A 25,303-nucleotide genomic window follows, 5' to 3' on the forward strand; every position below is an offset into this window, starting at 1 on the left:
GCGCGACACAGCGCGCGCGGCCGTTCCTAATGAATATTGATATGTGTAACTAGGATGCTGTGCACAATCCGGATTTGATGGAGACAGCCGTGAGAAGCACGGAGGAACACCTGGAGTAACTAATGAAATGCCTGCTTCGCTGCCACTGCTACTGTGCGATCGAGAATCTCTGGAGACGAAGGCCCCAAATCCTCGGCTTTGCCTATTGCCTGCTGCCGGGGCCGGGGTTGAAGCGCTCGGCAGAGATGATGCTCGGTGCTCGGTGTCAAAGAGGTGGTCGGAGGCTCAGAGTTTTTCGGACGGACTCGGAGTCGGACTGTGGTCGGATGCTTCTGGGATGTTGCATTGGCAAGTTGGCAGGTTTACCGTCTGCGTGAGATGATGGGACTTCCGAGAGACTCTGAGACTTTTACTGTGCCATGGTCTGTTCTTATCAAATTACGGTATTGCTTTGCACTGTTGTAACTATATGTTATAGTTATGTGGTTTTTGTTAGTTTTTAAGTCAGTTTGTCATGTGTTTTCATGATACCATTCTGGAAAAACATTTTTATCATTTCTTAATGCATGCATTACTAAATGACAATAAAAGGGGACTGTGTGTCCTCATAAGCATAAAATATTAAATATGACATTATTGCAATGTTATTGGACACGTCCCTACCTGAGACCAGGGTGAGGCATACCAACTTGTCAGTGCGTTGCTGAAAACAGCCTCGTGCGATGGCTTGGGACACGCTCGGAGAACGCAGGCTCTCTCCAGCTCCAGGTTAGGTTTTGGCAAGTGGTTACACCTTTTGTAAGCAAACTCTTTGTACTTTCCAGAATTATCCTTGTCCGCACACTTCAAGTGTCTCTTCTGAATTCCTTTACCGCAAGTTACAGAACACTGGAAAATAAAAGGGCAGGAAAAAAAACTGAGCTCCTGGATGATAAGACCATAAGGCATACGAGCAGTATTAGGCCATTCAGCCCGTCAAGTCTACTTCACCATTCTATCATGACTGAGATACTGTATTACTCCAATGGGGTTGATCATTCTCCTGTCTTCTCCCCATAACCTTTGACATCCTGACTAATCAAGGACCTATCAACCTCCACTTTAAATATTTCCGATGACTCGGCCTCCACAGCCGTCCGTGGCAATGAACTGCACAGAATCACCACCTTGCTGGTACATTTATGATCTTCCGATTAAAACAGGGCAAGGAGGCAACCTCAGCAAGACTGGACATAGAGAGCAGCTGCCACGCGGGGAGGTTAAAACAGGGTGTCAGCTATTCAGACAGCCCGCATGGAAGGGAATAAACAGCTGACGTTTTGGGCCGAGACCCTTCATCAGGACTGGAAGAACATTCAGTGAGGGGGCAGAAGCCAGAATAAGATGGTCAGCGAAGGGAAGGAGTACAAGCTGGCAGGTGATAGGTGAAACTAGGTGAGGGGGGAAGGTGGGGAGCTGGGAGGGGACATGTGGCAGAGGTGAAGGGCCAAAGAAGATTGCGCTTGTTCCAAGCTAATCACGAGCTTCTGGGATGCAGATAGATAAACAGTCAACATTATTACACATTGGAAAAAATAATGATCAAAAATGGCAGGTGAGTTTCATGCAGTAACTAGTATACTGGTAGGTGGCTGCAGAGGATTATAAATTCAGCCAACTTCATCATGAGCACAAACTTCCCCACCACTGAGGATATCTTCAAGGGGTAGTGACTCAAAAAGGAGGCATCTATCGTTAGGAACATTCACCATTTGGGACATACCCTCATCTATCATTAGGAACATTTGCCATTTGGGACATACCGTCTTCAAAGAATCTGGGAGGGGATAGGTGGAGGAGGTAAAGGACTGAAGATGATATCTAATGGAAGAGGACAATGGACCATGGAAGAAAGGGAAGGAAGAGGGGAACCAGAGGGAGGTGGTGGGTAGCTGAGGGGAAGAGAAGGGGTAAGAGGATAACCAGAATGGGGAATTTGAAAAGAAGAAGGAAGGGGGGGGTGGGAAGTTACTAAAAAATGGAGAAATTGACGTTCATGCCATCAGGTTGGAGGGTACCCAGTTTGGAATATAAGGTGTTGTTCCTCTTGCCTGAGTTTGGCCTCAACATGGCAGAGATATGATGCTGGTTAGATTTTGAGACTGGGGATCAGGGAAGAGCAAACAATCTGTCACCAGCTGAGATCTGGCTGGTGGGTGTGCAGGGAGAGTGGAATGGAACACTGGGGGTTTGGCTGGGACCCTGATGTTGTGGGGAGTCAGGCTGATCTTGACAGCAGTGAGGAGGGAGAAGGTCACTGCAGCACGGCTGGGGCAGATGACAGATGGAGATAACTTGGCTAACTCACTTGACAAGTGCCCTAGCTCGGTGCTGGACTAGAGAGGCCATGTTGTTCCAGGAATGCCTGCTTGGTAGGTCTTCCTAAGGAAACATGGTCCATGTTTAATTCTCAAGAGAACAATGCACAGAAAACAATCTCTTTCCATGAACCTCTGAGAAAGAAATTTTAACAGGTTTTAAGGCTCATATTCCCAAGTCTCAGGTGAAGTCGTCAAGTGGGCACAAAATAGACACTGTCATAATAATAAATTTGTTAAAAATGATTTAACTGCATAATGCTGAAAACAAAAGGCGCTTCACTCTTTATACTGAATTATTGATTGGTTATCCATTATTTTCTATTATGGTTTGATCCATGCATAAATTTGCAATCTTTTCGGGGTGGATACTGTACCTCAGTCCATGTCGATATAAACCACTGCATTTTGCGATGTTTATGACAACGTTTCAGCAGGCACGTTTCTTGGGTCTTGGGCTTTGGTTGGGCTTTGCAAGCGCTGCCGTGTAGAATCTGTGTGCCCGGCGTAGGATGTGTGCTCTTACAGACAACACTCCTCTTCCTCCATCCTTTCCCGCATGTTCGCGAACACTGGAGAGAAAGCAAGATGTGAAACAAATGGCCCAGAAATCATAACTTCAGAGATCTCATGCCCACAGTGAGGAACAAAGTCTTAGGGGATGCTCCTTCTGCAATGGACGTCACACACGCTGCACACATAACCATAACCACAGAACAGACTGCAAGTCTGACTGGTTGCATTGCCACCTGCTCAATGCACGGGATTGGGAGAAACTGCAGAGGGCTGGAGACTAATACACTTACAGGTTTAGTATATAAAACCTTGGATTCAGTTTGTTCAATTCACAGTATCTCACAGTTAGCCACACTTATCCCTGAGATTATTATTGCATATTTCAGTCCATGTCTGAATATACAACTCAATATTAAAATCCTCTAATTCTGATTGTAATCTGCTACTGGTTATGTTCTGCACCTGTACTGGGTCTACGAAGATCTTTAGTGTTGGTAAAGCTATTCAGAGTTTCTTCATAAAACCTGTCACAACGGTTCAGATCTTGCTCAGGGCTTTGATGAGTACCTCAGACCAGGCTCCCACGCTCCACGCAGGTGGACAGTTACGAGTGTTGCACGCTTGCTTCCGAGTTGGCGCCGGAAACGGGCAGAGCATCTGGTGCACGTCTTCCAGCTTATTGTAAGCCACTCTTCGAGTGCAGCGGACCTGCCTGTGTTGGTCACCTCTTCCACACGTTCGACTGCATTCTCCCCAGTCACCAACAGCCCAGCTGTGAAAAGATCCAAGCATAAATTGGACTGGAGGATTGAAACCGACAGTGGTCAGAAACCTGGAACGCAAGGTAATGTCTGCTTTTATGCCAAGTAATCTTGTTTTTGAAAAGAACGAAGCACGTTAGGCAGAATAAACTAATTTATTTTAGTTTGCATGACTCTCGTTCTTCACAGTCACCTTGCTTTTGTTCCACTCAGTCTGAGGTATATCAGAGAAATAGAGGCATATATTTCTGCTCCTATGAAAGTCCATTTACATGCAACACTTTTTGTTCCTATGCCTTACGGTATACCGAAGTTTTAAGTTTAAATACTATCCTCCTGATTGATTATAAAGTAATGAAACATTGAAGTTGATTTAAGACCATAAGACATAGGAGCAGAATTAGGCCATTCAGCCCTTTGAGTCTTTTTCCTCTCGGGTGATCCATTATCCCTCTCATTCTTATTCTCCGGCCTTTTTCCTGCAACCATTGATGCTTAATGCTAACCAGGAACCTATCAAACTCTGTTTTAAATATACCCAATGACTTGGCCTCCACAGCCACCTATGGCAAGAATTCCATAGATTCAGCATGCTCTGGCGAAAGAAATTCCTCCTCATCTCTGTCGTAAAGGGACGTCTCTATATTCTAAGTGTGTGCCCTCTGGTCCTAGACTTCTCCACTGGAGAACACATCCTCTCCATGTCCATTCTATCTAGGGTTTTCAAAATTCGATAGGTTTCAATGAGGTTCCCCCCTCGTTACTTTAAAGTTGAAAAGCCCAGAAGCTTGCTCAAATACAACAAATGGATTTTTAAAGTTTCAAAGTACATTCATTTTCAAAGAATGTATAAATTATACAATCTTGAGATTTGTTAGCTTACAGGCAGCCACAAAGCCAACACGAAAAGACGGAGAGGAAAAAAAAAGTCTTACTTCATAGTCACTTGAAACGTGTCGTGAACTGAAAATAAAATATATTTGACACCGTAACAATTTTACGTGAACATTGGTTTAAGTGACACACACAAAACGCTGGAGGAACTCAGTAGGTCACCGTGCATGGTGTAGCATTTAGCAGTAACTAATTAATAATTTATATAAAATCAGTCCCAGTGAATTGAGATTTACAAGCAATATCATATTTACAAAACTATTCAATAAGAGAAAATGGCTTTTAACCCTATACACTGGATGGATACCATGACACGGTATGGTGAAAACCTCTCAACTCTCTATGGTTTTTCTGATATTGCCCTGCAAGGTTCTATAGCCCAGACTGTTGAATATATTCAAACATTATCTGCTCTCAGGATGAGGCTTTTCATTCTAGGACGAGGGAGATGTCTTCATTTTTTAAAGAAAGGGGCTTCCCTTCCTCCACTATCAACTCTGCTCTTAAACGCATCTCCCCCATTTCACGTACATCTGCTCTCATTCCATCCTCCCACCACCCCACTAGGAATAGGGTTCCCCTGGTCCTCACCTACCACCCCACCAGCCTCCGGGTCCAACATATTATTCTCCGTAACTTCCGCCACCTCCAACGGGATCCCACCACTAAGCACATCTTTCCCTCCCCCCCCCTGCATTCCGCAGGGATCGCTCCCTACACAACTCCCTTGTCCATTCGTCCCCCCCATCCCTCCCCACTGATCTCCCTCCTGGCACTTATCTGTGTAAGCGGAACAAGTGCTACACATGCCCTTACACTTCCTCCCTTACCACCATTCAGGGCCCCACACAGTCCTTCCAGGTGAGGCATCACTTCACCACTGAGTCGACTGGGGTGATATACTGCGTCCGATGCTCCGGATGTGGCCTTTTATATATTGGTGAGACCCGACGCAGACTGGGAGACCGCTCTGCTGAACATCTACGCTCTGTCCGCCAGAGAAAGCAGGATCTCCCAGTGGCCACACATTTTAATTCCACATCCCATTCCCATTCTGACATGTCTATCCACGGCCTCCTCTACTGTAAAGATGAAGCCACACTCAGGTTGGAGGAACAACACCTTATATTCCGTCTGGGTAGCCTCCAACCTGATGGCATGAACATTGACTTCTCTAACTTCTGCTAAGGCCCCACCTCCCCCTTGTACCCCATCTGTTACTCATTTTTATGCACACATTCTTCCTCTCACTCTCCTTTTTCTCCCTCTGTCCCTCTGAATATACCTCTTGCCCATCCTCTGGGTCACCCCCCCCCCCGTCTTTCTTCCCGGACCTCCTGTCCCATGATCCTCTCGTATCCCCTTTTGCCTATCACCTGTCCGGCTCTCGGCTCTATCCCTCCCCTTCCTGTCTTCTCCTATCATTTTGCATCTCCCCCTCCCCCTCCAGCTTTCAAATCCCTTACTCACTCTTCCTTCAGTTAGTCCTGACGAAGGGTCTCAGCCTGAAACGTCGACTGCGCCTCTTCCTATAGATGCTGCTTGGCCTGCTGCGTTCACCAGCAACTTTGATGTATGTTGCTTGAATTTCCAGCATCTGCAGAATTCCTGTTGTTTGAATATATTCAAACACTGGCTTTGTAATTCTGGTTCAAAAAGACTCTGCATTTCAATTGGGATCTAAAAAAGTTGATCTGCAGACATAAAATGATTGATGCAGCAAGTGGGACACATCCATCTGTGAAGTTGTCAACCAGCTCACTGAGCTTCGCAAGTCCAGATCTCCTCAGCACCTCATGCTCCTCCAAGAGAACTCCTCAAACCCTCTCGTATGATCAGATGGACTCCTGACCTCAGAATCTACCTTACGGTCTTATGATCTTGTACTTTATTGTTTAACTGCACTGCACTTTCTCTGTAGCTTTCACACTGTATTCTGTAAATATTCTACCTCAAGGCACTGAATGATGATTTCATCTGTATGAACAGTATGTTAGACAAGCTTATCACTGTCAAGAGAAAATCTGCAGATGCTGGAAATCCAAGCAACACACACACACAAAATGCTGGATGAACTCAGCAGGCCAGGCAGCATCTATGGAAATAAGTACAGTCGACGTTTCAGGCCAAGAATTGTATCTTGGTATAATCAATTTACAATAAATAATACTAATTTATTCTTAAAGTATTGTCATCTGAAAGTAAGATTTTGCCAGAATAATGCAGTAAGGTGAATAGTGCCTTTCATTTGCATGTTGAGAGGGTGCTCGGAGAGAGGGTTATTATACAGATCGCTGGACTTGTTTCAGTCTCCCCAGTGACCATCGGTAAGGAGTTGCTCCCATCATCCTGCGCCCAGCTACCCATCTTGTGTGGGTGCAGCAGGTCACTTGCTGACAGCCAGCTGGCTCACAGCTCAGGAGAGAATGAGAGCAAAGAACTCAGACTGTAACTCAAACCATCACCGAGACAACCAGAAGAATGTCTGTCAGCACTAGTGCATGTTACCCCAGCAGTTATTTGGTGGACCTATTCTCTCAAATTATAAATAGAGCTTATTAACTCGACAACATGTGTCATAACCTGGGCACAAACTCTTTCAGTTAATTCCCCCTCAGCCATGGTAAATAGTAAACATTGCCTTTAATCCTGAATTAAATTCAGGAATCATATCTTGGGGAAACAAGTGTTCCTTTCTGCTGCCTTAAGAGAGCGGACTTGGCTAAAAGCCAAAGATCACAGACTGCATATGAGAACGGTCAAAGATATCAGTTACAGAAAATGGTACTTACTGGATGGCTGAAGAACTGTTTAAATGCCAGTGTGCATCACTAATAAGGCAAACCATGGGAATGATGTCACCTCCTATAAAGAAGTTCTCTGCGTGACTAAATAATTTTTTTGTACCTACAAGTTTTGCAGACGCTGCAGTTTCACTGGCTGGTATCTGCTCTGTCCTCATGTGAGAATGCAACTTACAAAAATACCACTATTGATGCATGTACCACAGAAATATCAATGATAATAAACAAGGACATTGTATCAAACGTTACAAACACTGATTAATATTCTTATGGTTGATCCTATCAACTATGTCAGTACAAAAAGTGCAGGTCATTCCTCTCCCTTAGTAATCTGATATTTAAGTCATTGAAAATAATCCCCCCACCCACAAAAATTAAATTATAGGCATAACTTTTTCATTAGCTTTGAATATATCGCATTGTGAATGCTAGAACTTTGTTTTCTTTTCCCTTTAGTTTATCAACATTTGTTTCTGAATAGACACAGGGAAAAAGGGTTATGTATGGGTTGGAGTATTCCTGTCCACTTTAAACAGAGCACCTCAGTAATGGCCTGTCACAACAAAGTATATGAAGCTTTGGCTTCGCACAATACATGGCTCCAATGCTGATTAAGCATGCAGTATGCATAATAGTCTTGATTTTTGCATGATGACAAAAGTGAGGTTCAGCTGCCCATACCACACCAGCAGCTCAGGCTCTGAATCCATTGAATCCAATTCTTCAGGCAGGACCCTCCTTCTAATACGTAAGTATATATATATATATATACGTTGTCCAAGGGAAGGGCAAGGGCCGATACAGCTTGGCACCAGTGTTGTCACAGGAGTTGCCAGAACGAAGTTGAAGGCAACGTCGGACTGCCTTAGGGACTCCAGCTCCGGATTTGGCCTCAGGGTTTACTCCCGAAGCCTTTCCCATGAGTGGGTATGGCCGCAAGGCAGCGGAGGTTTGAAATCAGAGTTTTCCCTCTCTTAGATGTACTGCCTTCCCAGGCTGATGAGCTCCACCTACCTGAAGCACTGGTTTTAAGGCACCAGGACCCATCTTCACCCCTTCTCCTGTCAGTAGAAACAGTTCCACCGGGCTTAGAGGCTAAGCTACACGAGAAGGCCAGGAGTTGGACTTGGTTATCAGGCACGGGGAAAGCATTCTCAGAAACCTTAAGAGTGTACCACAGCTGGCTGACTAGAGCAAAGACTGAGAAACAACAGCTCGCGAGGCAGCAGGTTCACAAGTAATCCCACGTCTTTATGTAAAAGGTTCCAACGTTTATCAGAAATCTTCATTTGAGTATGAGTGGTTTACTGCTGCATGATTAATATGGGAACTAAATGCATAAAAAAAAATGTCATTGGGCATTTTAGTTTTTTTCAATGGGTGTGCAGCAGATTTTTTTGATATCACTTACAAAGTCCACTGGTCAGCAGACGGTGTGGGCCATTTATACAAAAACATGACTTAATGTGGTGGGTGCTTGCCTGGGGAGGCGGTTGAGGCAGGGATGTTTAAGAAACTCTTAGACAGGTACATGGATGACAGAAAAATGGAGGGCCATGTAGGAGGGATGGGTTAGATCAAGGGTTCCTACTCTGGGGTCCATGGACCCCTTGGTTAATGACATAAAAAAGGTTGGGAACCCCTGGGTTAGATTGATCTTAGAGCAGGTTAAAAGGTCAGCACATGACTGTGGGCTGAAGTGACTGTAATGTGCTGTAGTGTTCTACAGTGTATTCTATGAGCATTGGTTTAGTGTTCACCAAGAATGGCCTGATCTTATCTAATCCACTTCTACTTGGTCCAGATCATTTATGTATTATCCTGCAGGTAGGTCAACCAAAATGCACCTTCCTTGGCATTTAGTCCCACAACCAGGCACCATTAATGTTCTTGAGGGCCCGTCATGTGTCAGCCTGATTATCCTCCCACACGTTCCAGTTACTTTTTGACAACTGCACTGCTCTTGATGATGCCTCCCCTGCTGCCTATTCTCCCTCCCTATTAGTGTTCCCCTCCATTAATGATGCCTACCCATCATACTCCTGATCCTACACAAGACACTCTGCAGATGTGAATGCTGAAAAAAATGGATCAACACGCACAAATCACCCAGCATCGTGGTTCTTGCCCAACTCCTAACCTCCCCTTCCTTTTCCAGTCCTGAAGAAGGATCTCGACCTGAACCGTCGACTGTTCAGATGCTACCTGACCTCCAGCATTTTGTGTGTGCTGATCCCAAAATCAGTCTTCCTCACCGTCCCCCACCCACACCCCACCACCAACCCCCTCCACTGCATGCTGCTGATAGGCTACCTGACATCCTCCACCAGGTCGACAACGATGGGTCTAGCAGAAGAAAGGGCTTGCTTTGCCTGACGCATGTAAAGCCTCCTGTTGTGCACAAATCCAAGGGGTATGTGTAAGCTGAACTGTGAATGACAGGAAACCTGGATCCCTACATTATTGGTTTTTTATAATATAAATTTCCCAATAATCTCTAAATATCACTTGACGCCAGTTGTTTGCAATGATGTCATATGTTCCAAGGTCCGTTGTTTAACTTTGGTGTTCTCCGAAAAGTGTGTAGGGTTAGCGGCTACTGCTAGACAGAGGGGTTGTGGGATGGCTTTGCCACCAGGACGTGCCCTCTTCTCATTGCTACTATCTGGGAGGAGGTACAGGAACCTGAAGACACATACTCAATGTTTAATGAACAGCTTCTTCCCTTCCGCCATCAGATTTGTAAATGGTCCACGGACCTATAAAAACTATCTGCCTCAATATTTTTGATCTCTTTTTGCACTATTGTGTGCACTGTACTACCTTCCTTGTGCACTTTAACCAGCTACACTGCTCCGAATTGCTGCTTTCACAAACGATGAACGAACCAAGTAACCTCCCACTCTCCTGGATCCACTAATCTATTTTGGTCTTGACTCACCAATATCATTCCCAGCCCATCCCATCCCACTAATCTCACCCACAACTTGACTGACTGTAGCGCCTTGCTGCGCGCTCACCATAGGACAACTCTTGAAGAACAAAAACTAATCGAGAAAATAGCTGGGGTTCCCTTTGTTTATTCGGGGCACTATGTCGCATAATTGGTACTGGAGACTGTTGCTAAACAGTTTCTAACTGGCATCAATTGCATGTACTTGCGTGGTGTTTATTGTACCTAGAGTGAACTGTCTTTAAATAGAATCAGAATTATTATCACTGGCATGTGACGTGAAATTTGTTAACTTAGAAGCAGCAGTTCAATGCAATACATCATCTAGAAGAGAAAAAGAAATAGATAAAATAAAAAAAATATTATTATTTGTGCGTGTTTGTGTTCAAAAATCAGTGATTTGTTTTGCTCGCTGCGGTGTCAAGCATTCAGGCTTAGAGATGCCAGAAACGGCTGGGAGTGAAAATGAAACAATTTCACTACTTCAACAAGTTAGAAACTATGAAGAATCTGGCAACATCAACAATCATCTTGAATGTTACAATGAAAATGAAGAATTTGAGGATGTAATCATCAAAAGCATTGTTTGTAGGCAGTCCTGTGCTGAACCAATACACCGTTATATACTACTGTAGTAGTATTGGTAGTGTTCTAATTCGTTCTGTATTTTATTTAAATACATAATTTGTTACTCGGTTAAATGGTAGTTTGAATTTTTTATACCTTTTAAACTATTTCTATGAAACTTCGGGTAATTGGGGCACCAGCTTAATCGGGCTAAAATGTGCCGGTCCTGATGTGTCCCAGTTTACCGGAGTCCATTGGATATATACTTCTTGTTCTAATATGTATTGTCCTGTATTGCAGCCACAAGTTTCATGACATATGCCCAGGATAATAAACCTGATTCTGATTCAAGCAAGATTGTAGGCAAGAAATATTGATGGAGTGGATGGGGGATCAATAAGCAGATTGAAGGGTCTTGGAAGATTCAAGGTAGTGAGAGTGCAGCAAGGCGGTCAGTTAAGTTGTGAGTGAGTTTAGTGCGATGGGATGGGCTGGGAATGATATTGGTGAGTCAGGAACACGAGTTGAGGGTCCAGGAGAGTGAGTGGTTGCTAGGTTGGTTCATCATGGAGGCAGCAATTCAGAGGAGTGAAGCTGGTTAAACTGTACAAGGAAGGTAAGTATGGGCCTTAATACAGAGAGTGAGTCTAACGCCACGTCGAGAGTGCCAATGGCTGTGCTGCCAAGAACAGCCTAGAGATCTATACACCATAGAAATCATAGCAAGTGTACAAGTGAATCTCGAAGAGAAGTACCAGGTCAAATTTGTGAATAGCACAGCTCCATCCATAAGTGGTCAAAGCTACAGTCTAATACTAGGCAATAGAATTCGCAGCCCGCCAGTTCTAGCAATGGTTTCTGTTCATTTTAACTTGTGCAATCTTGCTCAGTTTTCACTGTTAATTTAAACTATTGTCTCAGATTTGTACTTTAAGTTCCATTTATTTTAAGGACATCTCTTCTCCTCTCCTATCAAATTCCTTCTTCTTCACCCTTGACCTCTTCCACCTATCATCTCCCAGCTTCTCACTTCACCAGCCCCTCCCCATCCACCCCCTTTCCCCCTCACCGGGTAAGCTTGTAAGCTTTCCTTTCCCCCCACTGTTTTATTCTGTTTCTTCCCCCTTCCTCGGCTCAAAGTGTCAATTGCTTTTTCCCCTCCAGAGACGCTCACCAACCTGCTGAGTTCCTCCAGCATTTTGTGTGTGTTGCTCAGAGGCGTAGTGGTTAGCACCACGCTTCACAGTAGCAGTGACCTGAGTTCAGTTCCTGCTGCTGTCTGTAAGGAGTTTGTACATTCTCCCTGTGACTGCATGGGCTTCCTCACACAGTCCAAAGACCTACAGGTCAATAGGTTAGTTGGTCATCGATTAGGCTAGGGTTAAATTGGTGGGTTACTGGGTGCTGCAGGTTGACGGCCTGCTTCGTGTTGTACCTCAATAAATAAATAAATAAGCAAACAAACAAAATTCACACTGTTACATTCAATATTTGCATCACAGATTCTCGCAAATAAACCTCCAAGCAATAAGCTGTCGGCTGCTGAATGTGCTAATTCAAGCACAGTGCAAAGCATGCACACTGGATACTGAGCTACACATAGCTGGGGCAATGGGACAGCAACAGCGAGACCGAAAGTCTCCAAGCAATAACATTAGAGGAAAGAGCGAGCGAGAGTATAAAAAAGCAGGGCCCATACAACCCAAGGGAAGGCCGATCAAAACAGAAAGACCGGACAGGGATAGTCGTAAGATTTGGGGCAGCACAGTAGAGTGGTGGTTAGCATAATGCTTTACAGTACAGACGACCCGGGTTCAATTCCTGCCACTGCCTGTAAGGAGTTTGTATGTTCTCCCCGTGACCGCATGGGTTTCCTCCGGGTGCTCTGGTTTCCACCCACAGTCCAAGGACCTACCAGAGGTTAGGTTAGTTGGTCATTGTAACTTGACCCGTGATTAGGCTGGGATTAAATCGGGGGTTGCTGGGTGGCATGACTCAAAGGGCTTGAAGGGCCTGTTCCACGCAGTATCTCAATAAAATAAATGAAATTTAATAACACTTGGCACTCAGTGCTGTAACGCTATGATAGGAATCAGTCATTCATGGGACAGACAGTAATATTAGGAGACGGCGCTTGGGAAAGAAAAGTTGGAGCCAGGACAAAAGGGGGAGTCATGCCTCTTCTCAGGTCCAGGAATGCTGCTCGTTTTATGCCCTCGTATCAGCAGCAGGGAAGGAAAAATGTGCCTGCTCTTCATTCTTCAGAAGGTTTACAGCCATGTCACGAATTAGGCTTGCCCCATGGAGAGCTGCGTACAACCCAGTCGCTCAAATATGACACAACAGTCAGCGAACCATGACACCAGGATCAAGCACAAGGTGTTAATGGTGATGGGAAATGTGGTGCCTCCTAGAACGCAAGGAATGTTGGACTGAACTTTTGGCTGAGCTGCTACCAGTGGTTCTCTCTGCACTGCCTTTCTCAAAGTTTGAGCAACATTGAGCAATCTGCAATAAGTTCCAGGCAGCAGAAGGTCATGGACTGAATTCGGTTCCTCCTGCATAACTCAAACCATCTGCTTCGATGCTTTATTAAGTCAAGTTTCTTCAGGATGTCAATGTTTGGAAATCAAAGAATAAATATGACTAGCAACATTTATATTAAAATAATTCATTTGAACATCCTTCCTAATTTGACTACCACTTGCATCTATCAATGCTGCTCTCCATAAACAGGCGTTAGGAAGGATAAAGAGAATTTGGAAAAACTCACGTGGACACATCACTGAGTCAGTTGAATCATGCAGGTGCAAATTAGTTCTTGCGGACTCTGTTTTATTTGTTGTTTCAAATGGGTTCCGTTTTACTTCCAAACGGGGAAGTTAGACTTGACAGGTCTTTGTAAAAACTGTAAAACTAAGGGTCATATTTCTCCGCAGGAACTTTTTCAACAGCTGCATTGTACCAAACTGCTCCCTTGTGCACAAGAGCACCTGTCAAGCTGCGAGCCAGTGCCAAACACAATCAGATCGCAACCAGTACCAAACAGAGCTATCACTTTAAATTCCATGCATGTCCAAGTCTGATCAGCAGTACTGGTATTAATGTGACTGCGAGAAGCCATACCAAAGTTAGCTGAGCTGATGTAGTTCAAATATGGTTTTAATTAAAAGATCCCAATCAAAACATTACATTTTTGTTTCCTTTTCCAATGATGGTTGCCTGCTGCGGATTTCCAGGATCCCTCTTTCAATTCCCAACCCTTTATTGCTTTCAACAACAAGCAAATACGGGGCTCCACTTTCCACAAGCCTATGTTGGTTTTTTTTCTGCCTCTCTGTCATTATACCGCACTGGCAAAAGGTAGTGCAGCCAAACTCAAATGACTTTCAGTGCAGATCAAATACCCACAATCTTTGGTGTTAGTTTATTAAATGCCTCTCAATGAGTACTCCCAGCCCACATAGCTGGCCACATCCACTGTAATTTTGTACTAATTGTACTATTTGACAGGTTTTCATTGAGTTTTTCTGCCAGGTTTTTGAAAACTGGTTAATAATTGTTTAGTAAATGTTGAAGAGACAAAATTCCTTTTTGCTACAGATTGAAAAGTCTAGATTAGGACATGCTTATCGTTTCCACACCCCCCACCCCCGTCAAAGGTTTCCAGAGAGGAGTCTAAAAATTAAGTAATTGGTTTTGAGTCTTGGAGACACTTGTAAGCATATTTTAAGTCACTCTTGAATGTAATCTGCTGACTAAGGGTCTTCTCCTATCAGATTTCTTCTTCTACTTCAGCTCTTTGCCTCTTCGATCTATCACTTCCCAACTTCTCACATTATCTTCCATCCCCCACCCACCTACCTTCCCTCTCACCTCCCAGCTTGTACTCTTCCCACTCACCCCCGCTACCCCTTTGCTTCCAGTCATGGCCCAAAACGTCAGCTGTTTATTCCTCTCCATAGATGTTGTCTGACCTGTTGAGTTCCTCTAGCGTTTTGTGTCTGTTGCTCTGGAAATTGAGGAGATGTTGGTACAATCTTCCCTCCATTTTGCCACAGGCAGAAAAAGCCCTCGAAGCCCATCGAGTAAATTGTGTCACTGCTGGCTTCTACACCCATGTAAACAATTCTCCCCACATTCCCATCAACCGCCACCAGATTCTACCAGCCGCTAAAGGAGGAAACAGGGGTCACAGGGAGAACTTGCAGACTCTGCACAAACAGACCTGAGGTCAGGACTGAACTGGGAACACAGGAGGCAGCAGCTTTACTTCACCTGCGACTGTGCCACACACAACTATTGGATGTAGCACTGCTGTCAGTAGACTGAAATATTGTAATTTGTAAAAAATGATTGGAAAAAAAAACAACAGTGTGGTAATCCTTAAAAGTACAGGCCAGTCAATTTAACATTAGTGATGAAATATCTTATGAAAGTTTAACTTTGGGTACGTTAGCACCTCTGGAGAGTTTCAGATCAGTTAGCAATGATTTTTCACCAACAAGGAAATATTGAGGTCCGATTTCCACACGGCTATGCTGTTGTTTTTCACTCTCTCTGTCATTATATATTACTGGTAAAGGATTGTGGAAGCTTTTTTTTCAAAGGAACATAATATTTGACAAACAACAGGAATTCTGCAGATACTGGAAATTCAAGCAACACACATGAAAGTTGCTGGTGAACGCAGCAGGCCGGGCAGCATCTCTAGGAAGAGGTGCAGCCAACGTTTCGGGCCGAGACCCTTCGTCAGGACATTTGACAATATTTGACAAGTTGAATGCTTTTTTAATGAATTATTAGAGTAGGTTGATGAATTAGTGCATTTCATTTTCTTTCATTCTCATGGATTTTTAAGGAAATCACTAGTTCAGAAAGGCAACACTCAGAAAATAGATCAGCTTTGATCTGTGTTGTGTATTTAATACTTCAGTAATATTTGAGTAATTTTGTATATATGGTTGATTAACCATTCTTGTTCATTCAGATAATTCATCACAGGTTATACGAATAAATAAGTGCATTACGTACGTTATCACGCTACTATGTGATACATGTGTGCCACGCTTAAAGTAAACGAAGTTAGACTCACATTTTGGACAACTGTGTGTGGTGTGTGGCCAAGTGGTTAGGGCGTTGGACTAGCGATCTGAAGGTCGTGGGTTCGAGCTTTGGCCGAGGAAGCGTGTGTGTCCTCCAGCAAGGCACTTAACTACACAATGCTCCAGTCTACCCAGCTGAGAATGGGTAGCAAAAATTCTGGGGGTTCACCTCGCGATAGACTGGCGTCCTATCCGGGGGGGGGGGGGGAGAGTCTCGTACTCTCAGTCGCTTCACGCCACAGAGACTGGCATAAGCACCAGCCTGATGGGCCACAAGGCTCGTGACAAACTTTGGACACCTGTGTCTTGCTTTGAATTAGTTTAATATTTTGAAGTTACTAAACATAACAATCTGCCTGACCATGAGGTGGAATGGATAGGCATAGTGGAATTGAAACTCACTGTATTAGAGTGCAAGGTTAAGGTAAAATGAGTGAACAGGAGATACATGATAAATGATGTAGATTGAAAGGGCTGCTGCAAGATCTATGTACGCACAGATTTTTTTAGGGAGGCAGCTAATTTAAAAATAAACATAGGAACCATAATGATAATGTAGAAACAGGTCATTGGCCTAACAAGTCCATGAGGATCTGTACATTTCCCTTGAGCATCCTTGATTTTTCTTTATCAGTATCTTAGTCTAAATCTCTACACCCTCTCCATCATGCACTTGTTCAGTTCTCCTCTTAGATGCATCAAGACTATTTGGTTCAGTCCCCATGATGACAAGTTCTATGCTCGACCACTTATTGGGTGAAGAAGCTTCTTATGAAGCCCTAGCTTACATTGATGGCTTCTAGTTATGCTCTTCCACGCACAGTAACATATAACCAGTCAATCAAATCCTTCACAACCCACACAAAATGCTAGAGCAACTCAGCAGGTCAGGCAGCATCTATAGAAATGAATGTAGAGTTGATGCTTTGGGTTGAGACGCTTTTTCAGGACCTTCCACTGACTTTAAGGCTCCCTCAGATTTTTATTTATTCATGAGTATGTGTCTATTCATCTTTTTGCCACACACACGTGCATTGTCCCAATTCTGATACCATCCTTGTGAATATTTTCTGCGCTCTCTCCAGTGTCCATATGCCCCTTGGTTAGTATGACAATGGAAAGGGTGTAAGTGTAGTTTCAATGCGTAGTGTGATTCAGGTTGAGTAAAACCCCCTAGTTATCAATTCTGTTCCTCTAGAATTAAACCTCAGTCTTGGCTTGCTTGTTCTATGACCTTGCTAACCTTTCTTTTAATACGCTGTTTCATTCCAGATGAGAAGACAAAACATGCTGTATGAAACAAGAAAACAAATCCGTACCTGACAGTACAAATCAGAAGCATAAACATATGGTCGGATGAAGCCAGTTTGTTGATTGAGGAGGCCTTGACAACTAACCCCAGTCTGATCTCCCTCACTCCTTCATCTACATCCATGCATAGAAGCAAGGACTCGACAGCTCGTGTTCTCACTATAATTTCTTTACCTTCTTATTCCTACACAATTTGTCTTCTTTTGCATATTGCTTGTCAGACTTCATTATGTATGGCTTTTCATAAATTCTATTGTATTTCTTTATCTTCCTGTGAGTTCCTGCAAGTAAATGATTCTCAAGGTAGTATATGATGACATATACATAATTTGATAAGTTTACTTTGAACTTTTGAACTTTGAAATTCCTGGTAGGGTTTAAATCTAATCCAATCTCAGTCCAATTCCCACTCTAGATAATTGAAAATGATGAAAGAATGCTTAATTGGCTCATCAGAAGAAATGAGTTTGTAGCCGATTGCGTAAGAGAGTAGAAAAGTCTCAGCTAAAGCAGGAGCAAAAGCTTAAAAGAACAGGCAACATCTTTGTGGAGAAAAAAGAAAAAAATCTTTCCAAGCCTGGCTACATCTCCACTTCTGGGTCACAACATTTATGGGTAAAGTCAAAATTTTTTGATTTTTGCCTTGGTAAGAGAGGGTTGAGCCCTCCTCCTACCTCCTATCTGTGGAAAAATTTCTCCCAGACTGCTGTTGTATCGCATGTTCTGAATCTACTAAAATTAATTTGAACAGGGAGTTTGTCTGCTAAGGTTTCATATACAAGTTTGCCTTTTTTAAAATCAGAACCATTCCTGTTTAGTTTTCAGTGGTACTTCTGTTCTCTAAGATTTGGCACAAGTTCCACCACTGATGAACCAGCACCATCTCTTTTGCATTTGATGATATGTTCACCCGACTGCAGCAGAGGGCTCCTCTTTGACAATAGTGCTCCTATTGCGAGCCAGCTCTGTACAGGTAGGAAGCCTGTTCCAGCACGGTGGATTTCCACTGGCACTTCTTTGACAGTAGAACTTCTACTGGAAGACAACTCCGTATAGCTAGGAAGCCTGTTCCAGTAAGTTGGATTTACATGGGCTCCTCTTTGACAGCAGAGCTCCTACTGGGAGATAGTTCTGTAGAGATAGGAAGCCTGTACCAGCAAAGTGGATTTCCATTGGGCTCCTCTTTGACAACACTGCACCTACTGCAAGCCAGCTCTGTTATAGATAGGAAGCCTGTTCCAGCAAGGTAATTTCCATGGGCTCCTCTTTGACAGCAGAACTCCTACAGGGACACAGCTCTGTGTAGACAGGAAGCTTGTTCCAACAAGGTGGATTTCCACGGGCATCTTCCACGTCCATATCCAGTGAGAACAGAAAGCTCAGAATTTCCCAGCTGGAGCTCAGGTTTTAGTGTTCAGGCACGTTTTCACTAGGGAAAACAGGAATTAGAAAGGATGCCCCTCCATAGACAGCATTATTGACCTGAACTACCTGATTTCATAGGGTTTAAAGAAAAACACAAAATACTTAGGGCAGAAAGAACTTAATGTTGAATGAAAGGATGTGTTGAAAACAGTGTACCTCCTAAAGATGCTAATGTATATGAACATATGCATTATATGTGTATCATATACTATGAGCAGCATGATAGTGTAGCAGCTAGTGCAACACTTCACAGCGCCAACGACCAGGGGTCACTTCCAGCCGCTGCCCGTCAGGAGTTTGTACATTCTCACTGTGACCACAGGGGATGTACCCAGCTCGTCCTTGGACTGTGTTGGCTGTCGATGCAAACTATGTATTTCAGTGTATGTTTTGATATGCGTGCCAAGTTAAGGTGATCTAGTTACAAAGGGGCGGACTTTGGAAATGGAGAGAGGAGTGATACTGCAGTATGTAGCAGGTTTCTTTAAGACCAGAGGTATCATACAGTGAAGAGGACTGGAAACCACTCCGTTTGTTGATTTTGTGACAACAAGATTTCATTCAAGGACACTTTCAAGGCTGAAAGTGGCCACAAGTCGTTGGGTATTAGGTGGTGTAGTTCATTGCCCCGAACACTACAGGTTGCTTGACTATTACAATAAATCTTAATGATGTAATTGGATACAGCAAAGTAGATAGAGTTGGCTACTAGCCATTTCTTCGTGCAACCCAGAGTGGCTGCTGACAGTTACTAAAAGTGGCCAAGAAATGCTATTCATATCAGCTGCTGGTACATTTTTAACCGTGCCTGCACTCTCAGAACCCGTGGATCTGCATCACTTCAACACCCTGCGGCTTTTTGGAGCCCAGAGGATTTGGCTAGTCTAACAGTAATGTATCTTCAGAGTAATCTGACACATAAAGTGCATTAAATTTCCAGTGCCTTACCCCCACACATCCACATACTTGGGCCGCTGCCATTAAGTATCATCGAGAAGGTAGGCCACGAAAGCTAAATCACCACAAAGCCCACCATTAAGAAGCAGCTTGTCAGAAAACATTTATCAGCTTTCGAAGAATTTGTTCAGCATTTGATTTTGGACACAGTACATGTGTTCTTTCCACTCACTATTGATGTCTGGAGCAGTTCTTTTATATTTTCTTTTATTGATGGAAAAGCTAAACAGCTCTGTCAATTGGATCTTATCTTACTCCAGTAGACAAAGGGGAGCCACGGTAGCACAGCGGCGAGCTTGACACTATTACAGCTCGGGACCCCAGAGCTGGCGTCCTCTGTAAGAGAGTTTGTACTGTATATTCTTCCTGTTTGTGCATTGTTTTCCTCTGGGTTCTCCGGTTTCCACAGTCCAAAGACCTACTGGTTAGTACAATAGTTCACTAGATCCATTTAATATCAGAGAAATGTATACAATATACATCCTGAAATTCCTTTTCTTCACAGGCATCCACAAAAAAAACCAGAAGAGCGGCCCAAAGGACGGTGATAGTTAAAACGCTTGTACCCCAAAGCCCCCACCCTTACTCCCCCTTCCCATGCACAAGCAGTAGCCAAAGCAACGGCCTTCCCCCCCCCACCCACTTCCGCAAAAAAGCATCAGCACCCTCCACCCACCGAGCATGCCGCAGCAACGCCCCGGTAGGAGGTTAACTGTCTTGTGGTTAGGCTACGGTTAAATAGGTGGGTTGTTAGGCAGTGTGACTCGTGGGTCTGGAAGGGCTGTTCTGCGCTCTCTCTCTAAATAAGTAAAATAATTTAAAAAGAAATTAAAAAGAAGGCCTGAAGGTGCAGGAAATGGGGAATGAGTGAGAAGGTCAGGCCAAGGTAAGGGTCAGGGGTAGCAGCAAGTCAGGAAGCAAAGACAAGTGCAAAAGGACTTCTAAAAATAAAGCACAATAGGCAACTATTCAAAGATCAGTGAAACTCAGTGTTCAATAGTTTGCAGAAAGTACAAACTAAAAGAAGGGTGCTGGAGCAAATAAGTCGTCGTGGCCATCCCTCGAGGTCGAGGATGATGGTCTTCGTTCTGAAGAAGTGGCCCACAGAGCGAAGACGCCTGTGCGTGTATTTGTTTAACGTGTACTTGGTGTTGCACTCCAAGAAGCACACGATACCTCACAAATCAACCAACTGACTCCAATGGCATGGAAACCACGACGGTTGGAGCTGATGGATTTGTTGCAGCCTCCATCCGCCTTCACAGCCGTTGAGTTCGAAGTAACTTTGTCCGCCTGTTCCACCATTGAGGTCTTGGTTGGATTGTTCTTTGTCAGGGCCCTCACCCTCGACCTTACCGCCATGGGTGACCCTACCAGGAGCATAGCTCCAGACGGCATCGCTCTCAGGATCACAGGACCACACAAGCTTCTCTACCACGACAAGGTGACAATCCACGGAGAAGGGAGCAAATAAGTAAGGAACTAGAGACAATGGGAATATATTTACTTGACAGAAATGCTGCTGAGTAATTTATATAATAAAAATGGAAACAATGGATTGCAATAACAGATCCTATGCTGTGATAAATAATGAGAGTTTTAAAAAAACTTACTGCAAACTAGTTAAAAATATAATGGATTGAGGCTGATCAAGCTAACGGGAGCATGATACAGTTCACATAACATTATAAGGACATTGGAGTACAAATATCTAAAGCAGGTGAAATAAAGGAAAGAATAATAATTCTCTGGGAGATTTTAATTGTAACAAATAAAGTGGGAGGAAGGGCAAGTGAAAAGGTTTAGTATCTGTAAAACTTTTTTTTTTACCAACTCCATGAGAAGTCCAACAAGTGAAAGAACTACTGGTTTGAGAAATGAATCAGAACAGAGCATCCATGCAATAATAATCTCAAGATGATACTTTATATGATATTGAGAAAGATACAAAGGAGTCAAAGGCCAATGTGATGAGTCAGTAGAAAAAGACTTTAAAAGGATGAGATTATGTATCTATTGGATTGAAGAATTGACAGACTGACACATAAACAGAAGTGGAGACATTTTAAGTAGTATTCAAGGGAATTCAGCAGAATCAGATAAATAAAGAAACATTGAAACTGATAAGAGAGTTAGGAAAAGTTAAAAAAAAACTGAAAACATAAAATCAGTGTAAAATAAAGAAAAACATAAATATGTTTTTTTCCACTGAAGCACATGGAAACAGAATAAAGAATTGGTAAAGGAACAGGGAATGTGTCTGTAGGGTTACAAATGATAGATACACAAGTAGTTCCATTGAAATAATGAAAAGATTTAAAAGTTACTTTAGCTAATCAAGGAGATGGATGTAGGGGAAATATGCCAAGCAAAATTAAGACAGAAATGGAGAGATAACTAAACACAGTAAAACAGAGTGGATAAAGCTTCTAGTGCAGACAGATGTACTTATACACATTACAGAAGGAATAGCAGGGATTCTATGGCACTGAGACAAAAGTATTTGAAAACATTAGTTTTGGAGAACTGGCAAATGAGTTAGAACAAGACAGGGATGGAATTATTTATATCAGTGGTGGGAAAGATGATCGAACCTTTATTCAAAAGACTAAATAAAAAATTAAACTCTAAAATATTGAAAAAAATCTGATGAAAAGGTTATACTTAATTCCCTTTATTGCAATCCTTTTTGAAGGAGGGCAGCAATGAAGAGATAATAGTGATGTAGTAAATGTGATCTACCCTTGGATTTTCAGAAGATAGATCCCAGTGCTGTTTATGTGGCAATGGTGAGGGAGACAAGATAGTTTGCTCTCAATACGTATAGCAGATAAGAAATCATCTCCCAGAACAAAAGAGATTCTGCAGATGCTGGAAATCCAGAGTAACACATAAGAGATGACAGAGGAATGCAGCAGGTCAGACAGCATCTATGGAGGGGAATAAGCAGTCGAAGTTTCGGGCCGAGATTTTTCATCTCAATTGCAAACCACACACAGGAACATGTAATTACTTGGCTAGGATGAAAAGTGGTGTTCTACAGGATTACTGTGTCTCATTATTTATATGATACAGAGATTTACATAAATGGTCCAGTCTCATGAATCAAAATTTTGCAGATGACACCATATTGGGAGCAACAGTTCATTTGAAGGACTGTGAATAATATTTGAAGGACCATCTACAACGCTGAGATTAATTTTCTTGTGGGTGTACTCAGTAAATTCAATAACTATAATAGAATCAGCGAAAAGACGCACCAACAGGGTGGACAGACCCCTGTGCACTTGCTGTGATCTCCACGATGTACAGAGCTTCAAGTTAACCTTGGCACCACAGTGATTCATCCTGGTGCAGGATCCACTCTCTGTAATAAGGCCTATCTTTAGCTTATTTGTTCAGTTTAACCAGCTTCACTCCTCGGCGTTGCCGTCTCCACAGTGAACCAACCAAGCAAGCACTCACTCTCCTGGACCTTCTATTCACGATCCTGACTCACCAATATCATTCCCAGCCCATACCATCCCACGAATCTAACTCCACCTTAACTGACCACCGTGCTGCACGCTCACCCTAAGGGTGGAACGGTAGTGCTGTGGTTAGCACAACGCTTTACACGATCAGCGACCCGGGTTCAATTCCCGATGCTGCCTGTAAGGAGTTGGTATGTTTTCCCCGTGACCGCATGGGGTTCCTCTTAAGAGTCCACTGGTAGGTTAAATGGTCATTGTAAGCTGTCCTGCAATTAAGCTGGAGTTGAATTGGGGGTTGCTGGGTGCCACAGGCCTACTCTGCACTGTATATCAATGAATGAATAAATCAATAAATAACAACGTAGTTCAAGGACGTGCTGGGGCCAGCCCAACTCCTTAACGCTAACCCTAACTGTACATCTTTGGAATGTGGAAGGAACCAGAGTACCCAGAGGAAACCCATGTGGGTGGTGGGGGGATACACAAGCATCCGTGGTAATCAAACGTCTATCGGTGATCATTGCGCTAACCACTATACTACTGTGCTGCCTGCGTATCCAAACGACAACTGATTAATCTGATTATTAGCAATCCATACTTGAAGAGAGACAGATAACGTTCTTCAGCCAAGTACTGCATATGAACCGGTGAAAATACGGAATCCCTTTCTTAAGTTAGTTACTCAAAGAACACAGATGGGTTTCTAGAGCTTCCTCTTTGCATTCCCATTATTTGTTATGTGATCCATATACTGCAGAGCACCAACCCCCTGTTAAAAGACACTCACATATATTTTGATATCATCATTATGTAGTTAGACATATATTCTACACTTGCACAATTATACACTATAACAATCACTTAGACGACTTTCCACTTGCATTGGATCACTGGGAGAGCTGTGGAAGGAATTAAAGCAAGCAACCACAATACACTGGCAGCACAGTAACGTAGAGGTTAGTGTAGTTACATTACATCACCGACTGGGATTCCATTCCCACCAATGTCTGTAAGGGTTTCAATGTTCCCCATGTGACTGTGTGGGTTTGTCCGCTTAATGCGAGCTCATGGTAATATGATAAATGGATTTTGATAGTACTTCCTTCCCCACTAACAGTGTTCCAATTACTGATGTTACTTTTTATCTGTCATTGGACCTGTAATAATGCATAATGACCCAAGTTCAGGCAGTTTCTGTAAATTGGAAGACCTGCATATTACAATTTTCACTCTTTTCAAAAAGCGGGCTAATGGCGCTTTATAAAATGACCTATTATGTAAAAGGAGACATCAAGAATAAATAATATTCAGCAGTACTTCCCAAACATAAATAAGTTTGCACATTTAATCATATCACAGCCAAGTTTAATGCCATTCATTTTCATCATCAAACTCAATTACAGACAGTGAAAATAGATTTTCAGGAAGTATATTGCAAATATTTCTCTGATATTAAATGGAACTATTGAAGATCAATGTACATATGTCAATGCATCAGTAACTACCCAAGGACAAGTTCTAGGAACTGACAGCCAGCTTAAAAAATGAATTAATAAATAAATCAGTTTGCATTTTCAGTAAATGCACCACTGTAGCTTTTCAAGTTCTTACCTTGCAGGACAAGCCTGTGGGTTACAGGAAGTCACGCCAGTCGTGGGTCGAGTCTTCGAATTGCAGAAAGAAAGGTTTACCTGGGCACGAAGATCACGGTAACATGCTACCCTTGTTGTCATCTGACCTAGAAAACAGAAGCACCTTTTCACTCATCTTGTTAATGTAAATTGCTAAGTGTTTCAAAGTTCACAACGTTTTTTATTAATAATTAAGGTACTGAAGACATTTCTGGTATAGTCAAAAAACAGGATGTCTGTATCCAGTGAAAATTGCTGCAGTGTAAAAACAACGACAGAACAAAGAATATTATTGCATTGAAGTACACTACACAATCCCAAGTTATTGCTGAGACAGGCACCATGAGAAGTAATTAGTCGGAAGGATTGCTGTTCAGAGTATTAAATGGTAAAATATGAAAGTTCAGTCTTTGAGGTCCAATTTCAAGTCACATTCAAAACAAACTGAGCCAAACAATTTTGTACATTATTCAAAATAAGTTAATGGAAAAAGCAAATAGCAAAAACAATCAGGTTCAGTATGGAGCTCATAAAATGTCAGCTTTGGTG

General features: G+C 43.0%; 1 protein-coding gene across 1 annotated transcript in view; it reads right to left on the reverse strand.

Moving 5' to 3' along the window:
• The window catches only part of LOC134357686 (A disintegrin and metalloproteinase with thrombospondin motifs 16), a 201,757-nt gene that overhangs the window by 10,534 nt on the left and 165,920 nt on the right, over positions 1–25,303 (reverse strand). The window contains exons 18-21 of the mRNA XM_063069305.1: positions 24,735–24,861; positions 3,441–3,645; positions 2,735–2,929; positions 664–888 (exon numbers count right to left, since the gene is read on the reverse strand). Of these exons, the coding sequence (XP_062925375.1) occupies positions 664–888; positions 2,735–2,929; positions 3,441–3,645; positions 24,735–24,861 (752 nt within the window). The remainder of the gene's footprint in view (positions 1–663; positions 889–2,734; positions 2,930–3,440; positions 3,646–24,734; positions 24,862–25,303) is intronic.

The sequence above is a fragment of the Mobula hypostoma genome, chromosome 17, assembly GCF_963921235.1.
Source record: "Mobula hypostoma chromosome 17, sMobHyp1.1, whole genome shotgun sequence".
Classification (NCBI taxonomy): Eukaryota; Metazoa; Chordata; class Chondrichthyes; order Myliobatiformes; family Myliobatidae; genus Mobula; species Mobula hypostoma.